The 16,789-nt window shown below is 43.6% G+C and overlaps 1 protein-coding gene across 1 annotated transcript; it reads right to left on the bottom strand.

The window, feature by feature from the left end:
• Positions 1–2,065: 2,065 nt before the first annotated feature.
• Positions 2,066–15,014, bottom strand: LOC128069685 (odorant-binding protein-like). The gene is made up of 6 exons (XM_052662794.1): positions 14,937–15,014; positions 14,324–14,463; positions 8,796–8,863; positions 3,945–4,055; positions 2,309–2,410; positions 2,066–2,085 (listed from the first exon to the last, which is right to left on the bottom strand). Exons 1-6 carry the CDS (start codon positions 15,012–15,014, stop codon positions 2,066–2,068), a joined length of 519 nt encoding a protein of 172 aa, XP_052518754.1.
• Between the last annotated feature and the right edge of the window lie 1,775 nt (positions 15,015–16,789).

The following is a 16,789-nucleotide window of genomic DNA, read 5'->3' as shown; positions in this document are numbered from 1 at the left end:
TCAGGAGACCCACGTTCGAACCCTGTGTTGGTGAGATCTTTTATAGGAGGGAATGGCTACCCTCTCCAGTACTTTTGCTTGGAGAATCCCATGCAGAGTGGAGCCTGGAGGGCTATGTTCCACGGGGTTGCAGAGAGTCGGACGCAACTGAGCAACTAATGCTTTCTTTCACATTCACTTTTCAACTGCAAAACTCCCAATCCTTCTCTTCTCAACCCCTGCCACTTGGCAACCTCAGGTCTGTTCTCCACGTCTGTGAGTCTGTTTCTGTTTTGTAAACAAGTTCCTCCGTGTCATGTTTTAGATTCCAAGCAGAAGTGATATCTATGCGAAAGTGAATGTCACTCAGTCGTGTTCAACTCTTTGTGACCCCATGGACTGCAGCCCACCAGCTTCCTCTGTCCATGGAGATGCTCCAGGCAAGAATACTGGAGTGTATTGCCATTTCCCTCTCCAGGGGATCTTCCAGGCCCAGGGATTGAATGTGGGTCTCCTGCATTGTTGGCAGATTTATGACCATCTGAACCATGGCATTTTATCTACACTAAACTGAAAGGTGCAGTATAAAGAAAGATGAGTGACAAAGAATTGATGCTTTTGAACTGTGGTGTTGGAGAAGTGCCTTGAGAGTCCCTGGGACTGCAAGGAGACCCAACACGTCCATCCTATAGGAAATCAGTCCTGAATATGCATTGGAAGGACTGATGCTAAAGCTGAAACTGCAATCCTTTGGTCACCTGAAGCCAAGAAATGACCCATTTGGAAAGACCCTGATGCTGGGGATGATTGAAGGCGTGAGGAGAAGGGGACGAGAAAGGATGAGATGGTTGGGTGTCATCACCGAATCAATGGACATGAGTTAGAGCAAGCTTCGAGACTTCATGATGGACAGGGAGGCCTGGGATACAGCAGTCCATGGGGTCACAATGAGTTGGACACAACAGTGAATGAACTAAACTGAAAACTATAAGTGACGTTTATGGCATTTGTGTTTCTCTTTCTGACTTATTGCACTCAGCGTGACAAATATCCAGGTCCACCCATGCTGCTATAAACAGATTTATTTGCTTTTGTTTCTCGCTGAGTAATGGTCCATCGAATATACGTACCACTTGACTGTTATCACATTCACCTGGACCCTAGTGCTTTTAGTCGCTCTTTTTGTTAAGAATCTTTCTCGACAGAACATTGTAAGCCATACTTTAGCTAAGATCAGTGTCCTTTCTGGATGATGTATTAGTTTAGAAAGTTTAAACATCTCACTTTTGGAACATCTTCCGAGTAGGAATATATCACAAATGCATGTTTCAGACAGTGTCGTTGGAAGGCATTTACTGGTTCTGTGTGAATCATATGAGATCAAACACAGGTCTTGCAGAAAGCATGAAAGTGAAAGTTGCTCAGTCATGTCCAACTCCTTGTAATCCCATGGACCATGATAGTCCATGGAATTCACCACACCAGGATACTGGAGAAGCCTTTCCCTTCTCCAGGCAATGTTCCCAACCCAGGGATCAAACCCAGGTCTCCCTGGCTGAGCCACAAGGGAAGCCCAAGAATACTGGAGTGGGTAGCCTTTCCCTTCTCCAGCAGATCTTCCAGACCCAGGAATCAATCTGGGGTCTCCTGCATTTCTGGTGGATTCTTTACCAACTGAGCTATCTGGGAAACCCTGCTTCAGGGAAGCAGAGCTCTCTTTAATACCGATTCTATTGGAGGAGGAATGTGTGGGGACAACCACGAGATCAGGACTGATGGGAACACTAATAATTTCCACCAACTCGGGATTCCTGCTTCTGTCTGATGACTCTGGTCTGCAAGATTCCTGCAGGATAAGACTCTCTCACCACGGCTGCTTGGCGTTAATCAACCAAACTGTTTGCAATAGTATGGCTCAAGAGCAGCGAAATTATGGAACAAAAAAATTCTTTAGTGACACATTTAAATTGTTGGGGCAAATATTTCACACATATGAAATAACAGTGTGACCTTATTACTTCATCTGGAAGGGGCAGCGCTAATAATGGACTGTGTTTACTTACAGAAGTGTCAGAGTCACTTTGTTTCACTCCTCTGGACAGTTATCTAGGGGAAAAAAAAAAAAGGGAGAAATAAAAGAGCCACCGATTACTAACATTCCCCAGCGTTTCCAAGTTTTCTTTCTTTCTTCCTTCCTTCCTTTCTTGTAATATCGGATCTTTAAAGAGATTACTTGTGGAAGAAGAAACTTTGAATAAGTTGACTTGTTTTCTGATTTTTACACACCAGTTGAGTGGTATGGTCAGGGGAAAAGGTATAATTCCTTTACCAATATCGATGAAGTTCACGATATTTTCTTCTGGAATCCCTTTTTCTCTCACTGCGTTGTAGTACTCTTCTTTGTCTTGTGATTCAACATTATTTCCTGTGCCTGTAAAATCACCATGCAAAAAACAGGATTGTTGACCCCTGGGAACCCACGGAAATTTCTAAATCTACAGAACAAGAAATGGAACGTGACAATCAGATGTTCACTTGTATAATCTCAGAGGTTTCAGTGGTTCCCATGACACAGACATGTGCTTTCTGTGTTAAGAATTGAGCCCAGTCCAACTTGCTGTTCAGGACACCCTACTTCTCAGCATCAGGAGCTGGATGACAAAGACTTGCCAGGATCATCATGACTAATATGGAACCTACCTGCTTCTCTCACCTTCCTCGCATGTGGACCTGTCAGTCATATCTGTTTGTACACCAAGCTTAATAGGAAACAGCTTTCTCCTCTTCCACGGACACATTCACCTCATGACACATAATAACATGGGGTGATTTACTCTTTCGTGAACCTACCATTCTACCCATAACCTTTGCTGAAATAGACCCCTGTTGTCCCCATCACACACACCCCTCTCAGTGCCTTGAGGGGGTAATGTCAATGTTCATAAGAACAATGCACTTGAAACATGGAAAAGGGCAAAACTTTATAAGTGTCTCTTCCAAGGCTTACAGTGCATCAGAAAACTGGTATCACATACTAACACATACATAGGGAATGTGCATATATGGAATCTAGAAAGATGGTACTGATAATGAATTTCTTTGCAGGGCATCAGTGGAGAAACAGTCATAGAGAAGAGACTTATGGGCATGGGGAGAGGGGAGGAGATGGTGAGATGTATGGAGAGAGTAACATGGAAACTGACTTGTCCATATGTAAAAGAGATAGCCAATGGAAATTTGCTGTATGTCTCAGGGAACTCAAACAGAGGCTCTGTATCAACCGGGGGTGGGGGGTGGATGGGGAGGGAGATGAGAGGGAGTTTCAAAAGTGGGGGGATATATGTATACCTATGGGCTTCCCTTGTGGCTCTGCTGGTAAAGAATCCTCCTGCACTCTGGGAGACCTGGGCTTGATCTGTGGGTTGGGAAGTTACCCTGGAGAAGGGAAAGGCTACCCACTGCAGTATTCTGGCCTGAAGAATCCCATGGATCACGGGGTCACAAAGAGTCAGGCACAACTGAGCAACTTTCACACAAGCATATGTATAACTATGGCTGATGCATGTTGATGTTTGGCAGAAAACAGTACAATCTACAAAGCAGTTATCCTTCAATTAAAAAATAAATAAAATTTTAAACATGAGGTAAAGTCAGACTCATTATAGATATGGCTTCAAATTTGTTGACATGTGTAAAAGAAAATATTCTAGTAAAACTTCATTTTAAAAAATTTCAAGAGATAGAAATCATTTTGCAATGTCTGATGATGTGATAGTCTTCATTTTATGGCCCCCTGTTTCTTGGAAGAGTACCTCCAGGATCCTTAATTCAGTGAGCATAAAGATACAGGCCTTGCTCCATGAATATGGAATACTGTCAGCACCTCCTGCTATTCTGAATGAATCTCCTGACAGTGTACGTGTTACATGACAATGGTTATGGAAATTATAGGATGTCATACCCACCGAAGAATTGCACCAGTTCCGTCTCCTTGCCATGTTCATCCACATTGACAGTGTGGGTTAAGAGAGTGTTCTCGTCCCCACTAATGAGTTGAAATTCACTGTGACCCGCGTCTACGGGAGAGAGAAAAGATACAAACAGCTCCACCTTACCTTGTTGTCAGTTAGATTATCGTGACACGTGGCGGGCATGAACAACAGCCCATCGAGCATGGACCCACTCACTTCATGCGTGCACAGAATGCTACTGTTAACGGTGGCAAGGTAAGGAGGCAAGAATTTTCCTCATCCTCACCTTTTCCTACAATGAGCCAGTCACTCTTTGCTCTCTTATTAAGATGCTTCATAGAACGTGTGTTCTGATAAACTTAACGGATTCTTTTTCTGCTTGTTTATGTATTTATTTTCGACTTGCTGAGTCTTCCCTGCTGCCCGTGGGCTTCCTCCACGTGTGGTGACTGTGGAGTGCAGTCTAGGTGTGGTGTGCAGGCTTCTCATTGCTGTGCCTTCTCTTGTTGCTGAGCACAGACTCTGGGGAGCATGGGCTTTGGTAGTTGCAGCTCGGGGGTTCTAGAGTGCAGGATCAGTAGTTGTGGTGCATGAGCTTAGTTCCCCACAGCATGTGGGATCTTCTCGGATAAGGGATTGAACCTATGTCTCCTGCCCTGGCAGGCAGATTCTTATCCCCGGGACCACCAGGGAAGTCCCCAAGAGTGTTTTAAACAACATACACATATTATCAAGTCCGGGTTCAAAAATTCTTTGTATTTCTGTGACCCCAGCCATGACATTGTTTTCTCTTGACAAAAATCAACCTACCTTGTGTTCATTACCTTCCTGACTGCCTGCACAAGCCAGGCAACCATGTGAACACTTTAAGGATTGTGTTTCCCAAGCCCCTCAGTCGGGATTCTGACACAGACTACCGCCATATCTGCTGGTGTGAAGACAACTCACCTGCTGGGACATGTAGGCAGTGACCACCTAGAGGCGACATCCTTCCCAACCTGGAGTGCTGCCCCTCCTCTCTGCCCTGCCTGTCCACTCTACAATGCCTGTCCACTCTGCCCCATGTGTCTGGACAAGGAGCAGCTCCGACCTACTGTGGGTCACACTACACTCTCTCTGTCCATTCTCTCTCTCCTGGCCTCCACCTCACCTTCCTGCAATCTCAGCAACATGGAATGTAAAAATCCCCATCTGTGTTCCTGGAGCATGCAAACACCATTGCTCAGTCTCTGAAACAATGAAAATTATTAGCGTGCTTGGGGAAAAAAAGGCAGCCAAAGCAGCTTCATGTCGGGAGCCATGTTATGCATTACTGACAAAATGGAGGCACCCTCAACCCATTCTCCTTCCCACAGGCACAGACCCGGGATGAAGGAGTCAGGCCTTGTGATTCTGACTTTTTTTTTTTTTTTCCTCTCCTCGGCTGAGTTGACTGAAAAGGAATATTAAGGTGCTTATTGTTCTTGAGAGGAGCATGAGAAGGTGCAAAACCTTCTGCAGCTGTGCTCAGAAAAGAATTCATAAAGTTAGTCACTGACATTTGTTCAAGGACTTTTACAAAAGAGTGTTCCAGGATGAGCACATAGGCCGCAGCTTGAGGACATGGGAGGGATTGCTCTCTGAAGCCTATTTGTGAAGGAAATGTTTATGGCAAAGGAGTTTACTGAATTTAAGGCTCAGAAATAATTAAAATAGAAGCTGAAGATTTAAGGAATGTTGTAATGTTAGTACATTTTACTGTAGCTTATAGAGGTTAGGAATTTTAGAGATACTAGCTAGAAGCCTTTTTAAGAGAGAGTGAGCTCAGGATGTTACGGGCAAACAGGATTTAGAGAGATAAATAAACTGAGGAATGTAGCATGAGTTACAATGTAACCACACATTAACTATAGGACACATAAGAGGAAGTAGATAGCAGATGTTAAAGCTGATTTGGGGAGAATCGCTGAAGCAGGAACTCTGTTTGAAAGGCAATAATGATTTACGGAGATAATAAGTCTGGGTGAGGGGGAACTGAAAATGTCAAACCTTTGACCTAATGTTTTTGTAAAAGTATAAAAGAAAATCTTAAACTTGAAATAAATAGGCAGTCCCAGAAAACTGGGAGGCTGTCTCGTTTCTCGCCGACACCACTCACCCCTTCAGGTTGAATCCCTGGCTGCTGGAGCTGGACTCTGGCAGCTTCAGAGTCTCAGAGCCCTGACGAGAATATGCAATTTTCCCAAGGCCACGCTGAGTCCACCGGCCTTGCTCACATTGGGACAGCTTAGTTCAGACTATGCATGTCCTCAGATTATCAGTGACCACCTGTGGTTCACCATGGCTTCACAAGGTGGGCATAGCAGCATCTCTGAATTGACTGTCATGTTCATGAATGGATGAGACAGTGAGAGTAACCTGTCTTCTGGGTGTCAGCTCACCATCAAGGCCACTGCTGTACTGGGCCTGATGCAGGTGCACCTTACAATCCCCAAAACAAAGCTGAAGGCTGCAATGGCTGGTCCCCAAGAGACCTTCCGAGAAGTCTTGCACTTACGTTTTTCTCCCTTGTTTAGTCATTGCATAAAAATCAAGCTAAAATGGGTTGCAAAAATGGAGAAGAGTAAACACAGTGGAAGCATTCATGATTCAGCCAAAAGAAACCATATAGTGGGAGTAAGGAAAAAATGAAGGCATAATTTAGAAAACCTCAAGTATCAGAAGTTATCGATCAAAGTATGGGGAAATATTTCAGGCCTGAATTTTACTAATTTGTGGCTATAGCATATGTACTGTGTGACTACTTAATTTAGGCAAGGGTTATAATCACATATTGATCTACTTAAATTTTAATCAAACATGTTTCCCTTAGGGCATGTGAAAACAATAATGTTATTTAGGGCCATTATAAAGAGCTCAGAGATACAAAGCCGGGCCAGCATGCCCATTGCTTTGTATAGAAGCTGCCTTTATGGTTGAACTCACGATGATTTCCTTGAGTTCAAGTTCATCCATCTCATCTTGAATGGACTAAGATATTATAAGATTGTTTTTAAATAGTGAATGGCACTAATGTGCCACCTCAAGATAGACCCCGAGACCTCAGTTCATAAGCCTGTTGTAAACTATCTGTGAGAATTCTATGAAAGCGAAATTGTGCACTCATGTTTAGCCACGTTGTTCTGGTTGATATATAATCGCAATGCCACGTCTGACTCTCCATGACTCCACGAAGTGTACCACACCAAGTTCCTCAGTCCTCCACGATCTTCCAGAGTTTGCTCAACTTCATGTCCTTTGAGTCGATGATGCCATCCGACCGTCTGATTCTCTGTTATCCCCTTCTCCTCCTGCCTTCAAACTTTCCCAACATCAGGGTCTTTTCCAATGAGTCAGTTCTTCGCAACATGTGGCCAACGTACTGGGACTTCGGCTTCAGTATCGGTCCTTCCAATGAATATTCAGAATGTATTTCCTTTACAATGGATTGATTTGATCTCCTTGCAGTCTGAGGGACTCTCAAGAGTCTTCTCTAGCACCATCCTTCAAAGCATCTGTTCCTTGGTGCTCAGCTTTCTTTACGCTCCAAATCTCCAATCCATACATAACAAGGGGGAAAAAAAAATACTGTTGAGTAAACGGATTTTGTTGGCAAAGTGATGTCTTTGCATTTTAATAAGCTGCCTTGGGTTGTCATAGCTTTCCTCCCAAATACAAATTTTCTTCAATTTCGTGGATGCAGTCACAATCCACAGTGATTTTCGAGCCCAAGAAGATAAAACCTGTCACTGCTTCCAGTCTTACCACTTTCTATTTCCATAATGTGAGGGGACCAGATGCCATGATCTTAGCGTTTCTGAATGTGGAGTTTCAGACCAGCTTTTTCAGTCTCCTCGTTCACCCTCATCATGAGACTCTTAGTTCCTTTTCATTATCTTCCATTAAAGTGGTATCATCTGCATATCTGATGCTGTTGATATTTCTGCCAGCAATCTTGATTCCAGCTTGTCATTCATCCAGCCTGGCATTTGGCATAATGTGCTCTGCATATAAGTTATAGAAGCCACATGAGGATATCTTGTACTCTTTTCCCAATGGGAACCAGTCCTTTGTTCCATGTCCAGTTCTCACTGTTGCTGACTGATCCACATACAGGTTTCTCTGGAGCCAGGTAAGGCAATCTGGTATTCCCATATCTTTTAGAATTTTCCACACTTTGTTGTGATCCACACAGTCAAAGGCTTTACCATAGTCAATGAAGCAGAAAGGAAAAAACTTTTTTTTTTTTCTTTCTAGAATTGCCTTGCTTTCTCCATGATCCAGTGAATGTTGAGAATTTGATCTGGTTCATCTGACTTTTCTGAATCATGCTTATACGGCTGGAAGCTGTCTGATCATGTACTGCTGAATCTTAACTTGTAAGACTGTGAGCAGTACCTTGCTCACATGAGAAATGAGCCCGACGGTGTGGTAGTTGGAACGTTCTTTGTCATTTTCTGTCTTGGCGATTGAGACAGAAACTGACCTTTTCCAGGTCTGTGGCCACTGCCGAGTTTTCCAAAGTTGCTGACACATTGCTGCAGCCATTTAACAGCATTGTTTTTTAGGATTTTAAAGAGCGCAGCTTGAATTCTGTCACCTCCACTAACGTTGTTCATATAATGCTTCGTAAGGTCCACTTAACTTCACAGTCTAGGATGTCTGGATCTGGTCTCGTTGAGTTACACTCCATTGAGGGGAGACGCTTCAGTCCCTGACCTCTGATTTTTAGTAGGAGCAGAATTCAGATGTATGGGGTTATTGAAGAAAGATGAGACCAAGATTTCTACCTGAATATACTCTTTCCAGTGAAACGTTCATACTTACAGTCAACAGCATAAAAGTTTCCTTCCTTTGTGCCTGAGACATATTTTTCTAGGCATTCTCCATTCTCCCTTAAAAAAAAAAAAATGCATATTCAAGGTAGTTGAGTAAGACAATAAAAATTTGATGTATAATTAGCATTCTTTCTGTATGACACCCAAGAATATGTGTCAGGTATCACCTCAGTGCTGGTGAACAATTTGACCTTCAAAAGGGACAAAATATGTTGTCTCATATGCAGTCACTGTCAAGTGACAAGGATGGTTTGTCTACACACTAAATCTGACTAGTAGTTACAATGACAACCTGCAGATACAGACAGGTCAGGTGTAAAGCCAATAAACATAGAGAAATCTAGAATTTTAGGAAGAAAGGAAAAGGATGAACTTTTCCTTTATATATATAGTTTCTGAAAACAGAGAGGCATAGGCATCATGACAAACCTGGGGGATTGTCACAGCCCTGGCAATGAGTCATTAGACAATGAAAGTGGAAGTGTTTGTCACTCAGTTGTGTCCGACTCTCTGCGACCCCATGGACTGTAGCCCACCGGTCTCTTCCTCTGTCCGTGGAATTCTCCAGGCAAGGAGACTGGAGTGGGTTGCCCTTTCCTTCTCCAGGGGAATTTCCGAACCCAGGGATCGAATCTGGGTCTCCTGTATTACGGGCAGATTTCTTACCCTCTGAGACACCAGGGAAGCCCTTAGTAGACCATATGAGAGCCATCAGGCCTTACGAGACAATATGAGATCCTCCAGGCCTCATTACACAATGTAAGAACCACCAGGGAAGCCCTCAGTAGACAGTATGAGAGCCAAAAATCACAAAATTTAAAAATGTTTAATTTTCTCCAAATACACAGTGTTCCTCCATCACAATACCATATGAGGATTAAACCTGAAAGACACATATCTGTATACAGACACATTTCACACTCACAAAGACACTTGCACAAGCAAACACTTAAGTACACGTGATGTGCTTATATGTTATGAAGAAATTTATGCATATAATATATGATACGTATATATTGTTACCTCTGTAACAAAAGAGGAAGTGGCTTCACATATGTCCTCTGTACATGTATGTGAAAAAAGGGGCATTTGGCATATATAAAGAATCTTTGTGAAACTAATACTAAAAGAGAAATAACCCTACAGGAACTGGATTAATTTTTGAACAGACACCTTGGAAAAGAATGCCCACAGTGAAGTGTGGTGAGTGTTCTTAGTCAGTGAAAGTGAACGTGCAAGTCATTCAGTCATTTCTGCCTCTTTGTGACCCAATGGCCTATACATTCCATGGAATTCTCCAGCCCATAATACTGGAGTGGGTAGCCTTTCCCTTCTCCAGTGGTTGTTCCTGACCCAGGAATTGAACTGGGGTCTCCTGCGTTGCAGGCAGATTGTTTCTTTACCAAGTGAGCTTCAGGGAAGCCCTCTTAGTCATTAGGGAACTGAAATGCATAGAAATCACTGAAAAACAACCACAAAGTGGGAACACAACAATTATCCAATATAACCTCAAATACACACAATTTTATCTGAGCAGACAAACTCCTTTCATTTGGCGTGGAAAACGTGATTCTTTGCATATGCAGACAGTGACAACTGCTTTAAACATTGTGCTGAGTGATGGAAGGTGGGGAAAATGATTCATAGAGCATGTTTTTCTCGCATGAAGATCCAGAAAATTTAGAAAGTGCAGATCTGTCTTATCTATGACTCTAGGGGTAGAAATTTGATGATGAGAAAAGAAAAAGACAGTATGAAATGGCAAAAAGATAGGACACTGAAAGATGAAAGCAAAATTCTGTCTGGGGAGGCCTTACGAATAGCTGTGAAAAGAAAAGAAGCCAAGAGCAAAGGAATAATGGAAAGATATTCCCATTTGAATGCAGAGTTCCAAAGAATAGCAAGGAGAGATTAGAAAGCCTTCCTCCGTGATCAGTGCAAAGAAATAGAGGAAAACAGTACAATGGGAAAGACTAGAGATTTCTTAAAGAAAATAAGAGCTATTAAGGGAATATTTCATGCAAACATGGGCTCAATAAAGGACAGAAATGGTATGGGCATAACGGAAGCAGATGATATTAAGAAGAGGTGGCAAGAATACACAGGAAAACCCTACAAAAAAGATCTTCATGACCCAGATAATCACGATGGTGTGATCACTCACCTAGAGCCAGACACCCAGGCATGTGAAGTCAAGTAAGCCTTAGGAAACATCACTACGAATAAAGCTAGTGGAGGTGATGGCATTCCAGTTGAACTATTTGAAATCCTGAAAGATGATGCTGTGGAAGTGCTGCACTCAATATGCCAGCAAATTTGGAAAACTCACCAGTGGCCACAGGACTGGAAAAGGTCAGTTTTCATTCCAATCCCAAAGAAAGGCAATGCCAAAGAATGCTCAAACTACTGCACAATTGCACTTATCTCACACACTAGCAAAGTAATGCTCACAGTTCTCCAAGCCAGGCCTCAAATGCACATAAACTGTGAACTTCCAGATGATCAAGCTGGATTTAAAAAAGGCAGAGGGAACAGAGATCACATTGCCAACATCCATCGGATCATCACAAAAGCAAGAGAGTTCCAGAAAAACATCTACTTCTGCTTATTGACTATGCCAAAGCCTTTGACTGTGTGGATCACAATCAACTGTGGAAAATTCTTCAAGTGATGGGAATACCAGAAAACCTGACCTGCATCTTGAGAAATCTGTATGCAGGTCAGGAAGCAATAGTTAGAACTGAACATGGAACAACCGACTGATTCCAAATCAGGAAAGGACTATGTCAAGGCTGTATACTGTCACCCTGCTTATTTAACTTATATGCAGTGTACATCATGAGAAATGCTGGGCTGGAAGAAGCACAAGCTGGAATCTAGATTGCCAGGAGAAATATCAGTAACCTCAGATATGCAGCGGACACCACCCTTATGGCAGAAAGTAAAGAAGAAGTAAAGAGCCTCTTGACGAAAGTGAATGAGGAGAGTGAAACAGTTGGCTTAAAGCTCAACATTCAGAAAACGAAGTTCATGGCATCCGGTCCCATCACTTCCTGGCCAATAGATGGGGAAACAGTGGAAACAGTGGCTGACTTTATCTTGGGGGGCTCCTAAATCACTGCAGATGGTGATTGCAGCCATAAAATTAAAAGATGCTTACTCCTTGGAACGAAAGTGATGACCAACCTAGACAGCATATTGAAAAGCAGAGACATTGCTTTGCAAACAAAGGTCAATCTGGTTGAGCCTATGGTTTTCCCAGTAGTCATGTATGGATGTGAAGTTGGACTCTCAAGAAAGCTGAGTGCTGAAGAATTCATGCTTTTGAAATGTGGTGTTGCAGAACACTCCTGAGAGTCCCTTGGACTGCAAGGAGACCCACCATCCTAAAGGACATCAGTCTTGAATATTCATTGGAAACACTGATGCTGAAGCTGAAACTCCAATAATCTGGCCACCTGATGCAAAGAACTGACTCCTTGGAAAAGACCCTGATTCTGAAAAAGATTGAGGGCGGGAGGAGAAGGGGACGACAGAGGATGAGATGGCTGGATGGCATCACGACTCAATGGACATGAGTTTGAGCAAGTTCTGGGAGCTGGTGATGGACAGGGAGGCCTGGCGAGCTGCAGTCCATGGGGTCGCAAAGAGTCGGACACGACTGAGTGGCTGAACTGAACTGAACTGAAGAAAAGGAGGTGTGCTGGAGAAATTTTATAACTGTTTTTAAAAACAAAACTGTTTCTATTTCTGAGTGTGTTGTGTCTTTTTGCCACTCAGGCTGCTCTCTGTTGCCGAGGGCAAGGGTCATCACTCTCTAGTTGCAGTGCCGGGATTTCTCACCATGGTTTATTCTCCTCCTGTGGAGCATATAGCTATATATAGCATATAGCTCAGTCATCATAGCACATGGGCTTACTTGCTCCCGGGCACGTGGCGTCCCTCCAGACCTAGATGGAGCTCATGTCTCGTGCATTGGCAGACAGATTCTTAAGCACGGAGCCACCAGCTAAGACTAGGAGAGAATACTGGAGTGGGTTGCCATTTCTTATTCCAGGTAAAATTGATTTCAGAAAGATTCAGTTCAGTTCAGTTGCTCAGTCGTGTCTGACTCTTTGCGACCCCATGAATCGCAGCACACCAAGCCTCCCTGTCCATCACCATCTCCCGGAGTTCACTCAGTCTCGCATCCATCGAGTCCATGATGCCAGCCAGCCATCTCATCCTTGGTCGTCCCCTTCTTCTCCTGCCCCTAGTCCCTCCCAGCATCAAAGTCTTTTCCAATGAGTCAACTCTTCACATGAGGTGGCCAAAGGACTGGAGTTTCAGCTTTAGCATCCGTCCTTCCAAAGAAATCCCAGGGCTGATCTCCTTCAGAATGGACTGGTTGGATCTCCTTGCAGTCCAAGGGACTCTTAAAAGTCTTCTCCAACACCACAGTTCAAAGACATCAATTCTTCAGCGCTCAGCTTTCTTCACAGTCCAACTCTCACATCCATACATGACCACTGGAAAAACCATAGCCTGACTAGACGGACCTTTGTTAGCAAAGTAATGTCTCTGCTTTCGAATATGCTATCTAGGTTGGTCATACCTTTCCTTCCAAGGAGTAAGCATCTTTTAATTTCATGGCTGCAGTCAATCAGTTATATATATTTATAAAGCCATGTCTCCAAGCATAGAACATGTAGTGGTTTCTTTTCTTGATATTTTTATTCCACACAATGCATACCTGAGTTTACATGTTCTCATTTGGGGGGATAACTGGTGAGCAAATGTGTTGATTTCTGCCATACTTTCATGTTCCTAGGAAGCTGTCTTTGGTATAGTGGACATTCCATGAATGGTACTTAGATCTGTGTGTGTGTGTGCTTGATAGCTCAGTCCTGTCTGACTCTTTGTGACCCCTTGGACTGTAGCCCTCCAGGCATCTCTGTCCGTGGGATTCTCCAGGCAAGAATACTGGAGTGGGTCGCCATTTCCTCCTCCAGGGGATCTTCCTGACCCAGGGATGGAACTCCTGTCACATGCATTGGCAGGCGCCTGGGAAGGGACTTGGGAACGTCACTAGGGGCTCCGAAGGCTTTGGGAAACTCAGTGGTGATGAAACCTCCCGTGAGGAAGCCCCGAGGGCAGAGCTCACTGTTTGCTCTCCCCTTGCTCTCACTTCTGTGCTCAGTGGGAACTGTCTCTTACAAATTCTGCAGGAAGGAGTTCAGCCCCTGGTGGGGACTCTGGGCGCCAGGACACGAGCCTCTTCTCTCTGCCGTGTCCCTCTTCCCTTTACTGAGTTGATGCCAGTAGTGCTTCCGGGTTCTCCCTCTAAGCAGAATTTTCAGGACATTCCCTGGAGGCTCACGGTGGAACCACCCTCCCCCCAACTCAGAGAACTTGCCCAGCCTCACAGCTCAGGGCGTCTTCCTCTACCACCCAGAGAGCTCCCTGCAGGCAGGGAAGAGTCACCCTCCCTCAGTCTGGGGTTTACAGTTGTTTTCCTTTTGGGTGATTTTTACTTACTTGACATAAAAATGCATCACTATTGTGCCATTTTCTTCATCAAACTCAATGTAACGCATGAAAGCGTAGAATGGCCCACCCTCGGTGATCTTCTCTATGTTATTGGCTGCCGTGTAATAGTTTAACCATCTTCCTGTGAACTAAAAGTTAAATTCCCTTCAGAAATCGCAGTCCATCTCTGTAAATTCTGCCCAACATCATCCCTCAGGAGTTTCCCTGCCCTTTCACTTAGCCGAAGTTACCTATCTTTATGAACACAGCCCTAGGTATAAAATCATAGGAAACCTCATGTCAGATTAAGGAAATAATTGAGGTATTACTGAGATAGCTTGAGCTATCTTGTCAAATGCAACAGCCCTAATCCAGCAGCTGTGTGGTCTTCCTTCCATTTTACAAGAGTAGTGAACAGGCATGAGACCCAGTGAATGGATGGTAGAGATGATACAGACATCACAAACAGCAGGTATAGAGCCCGTGAATGGAGCAATTCTCAGTTGCAGGGACATGGCTAGGCTTAGCCGTCCACATGACCAAACCTCGAAAAGGACACTCACCTCAACACTCACTAAGACTTCCTCCCAAGCTAGGACCACCGTTCAAATGCCCCTGGTACCTGTGAGTTCTCTCCGTGAGCTTCACCTTGACTGGCAACAAGCAGACCAAGGACAAGACTGCACAGCAGAGCCTTCATCTTGTTGACTCTTGAAGTCCTTCTGTAGAAGCTGAGGGTGTCCCAGTGGTTGGAGAGGATGCAAAATTGCTGCCACTTTTATAGCCTGCATCTGCTGGCGTGATACATCGTGAGCCAATAGTTGTTCCTCATATGACCACAGGTGCAACAGAAGGCACCTTCAGGATCCTGGTTGGCAGAGATACACTCTGCTGGCATTCTGTCATTTTGATAATGATATTTGTTTTGAGAGAAGCATACGTGGATGCGGGCATTTGACCTTTAGTAAGTGAGAAACTGCAGTACATCCAATATTGCAAGGGGACAATTATTTATTTTCCTGTTTATCATGAGATCCAAAAATGAGATGAGCTCTCCAAGGTGCATATGCCTCACTTCTGCATGGTTCTGTTAACATGGTGGAGACAGTCTAACATTTATTTTCTAAAAGTAAAGATTGACTGTGTGGTTTAGCCAAGGGAACATTACTTCCTAAGAGACCCTTGGAAATATTCCTATTTTTCTGAGGTGGGGAACAGGTCAGCACAAAGCATTTACCACCTTCTCCTGCCCCAATGTGGGCTTTTTCCTCCTAATTACTGAGGACGATCTGGTAAAAATGCCACCTAAAGTCATCTGAAGATTGCACACCAGTTGTTTATTTTCAGTGATTGCTCTCCAGACAACCTTCTACCCATTTAATCTGTAATATAATATTTACTCACTAACTCAGTTGTTTCTCCCAGTGAGCAAAAGTACTGGACAGCTGTTCTTGCCACTTTTAGAATTCTGAATGGAAAAAATAAATTTTCTGACTCAAGGTCACTGAAACAGTGAGTCATTTTTCTAAATTTTTTATCAAATTTAACTCACTTTCATCTTCATTCATGGGAATTTATCAAATAAACACATTAAAAGATTAGTTATGTTCTGAGTATAGAAAGGAAGAAACGATGAGATTCAGGGTTTCTGAGTCAGCTAAGTGAGAACTTCTGGGAAAAATTAGAGTTCAGACTCTTTCATTTGGGTTGAAGTCAGACCTTTGAGGAGAGCTTGTCATCTCAAGGTCATCCTCAGCTCACATCCTCAGGAGATCACTTTCCTTCATGTTCATGGGGACCGACATTATATCTATGTTTTTTTCCTTTTATTCTCTTTTCTTTCAGTTGCAATAGCATGCTATCTCTTTTGTTCATACATTCCTCTGTATATTACCCTGACGTATTTTCAGCCGTGAAGTCTGCGTGATAGAAGGCTTTCATGTCTCAGAATATCCTGAGACCGTTTCCTGTCTTTGGTCTTTGATCAAGATGCTAATTTTCCTTTTTTGCTTGTTTGTTTCTTTATCTTGGCTACAGAATGCAGCATGCAGGTTCTTAGTCCCCAATGGGGATGAATCCTGTATGGACCCTGTACTCTGTGAGAGGGAAGGGCAGAATCCTCACCACTGGACCACCAGAGAAGTCCCTGATTCAGATAAATGTGAGTGGTCATGTGACCCCAACTCACACCCCTTATCATCCCATCATCGCCCTTCTATCTCTACTTTTGTATATCTAGCATTCCCAGGTTTTCGTTTTGGACTCTTAGCAACATGTGTCCCCTGGGAGTGTATCCTAGGACCATCCTATCTTAGGAAGATCTTTCTAACTGCCAGTCAAGGGGAGATTAGACACTATTTCTTTTAGGAGATTATTGCAACAGTTGTAATAATCATGTTGGTTTCCACTGGTCTTAGCACTCTTCTTCCTTCATTGTGTTCACAAGTCTGTTCTCTATATCTGCATCTGTGTTCC

The sequence above is a fragment of the Budorcas taxicolor genome, chromosome X (genome assembly GCF_023091745.1).
Source record: "Budorcas taxicolor isolate Tak-1 chromosome X, Takin1.1, whole genome shotgun sequence".
In the NCBI taxonomy this organism is placed as follows: domain Eukaryota; kingdom Metazoa; phylum Chordata; class Mammalia; order Artiodactyla; family Bovidae; genus Budorcas; species Budorcas taxicolor.
This window is presented reverse-complemented; position numbering and strand designations above follow the sequence as displayed.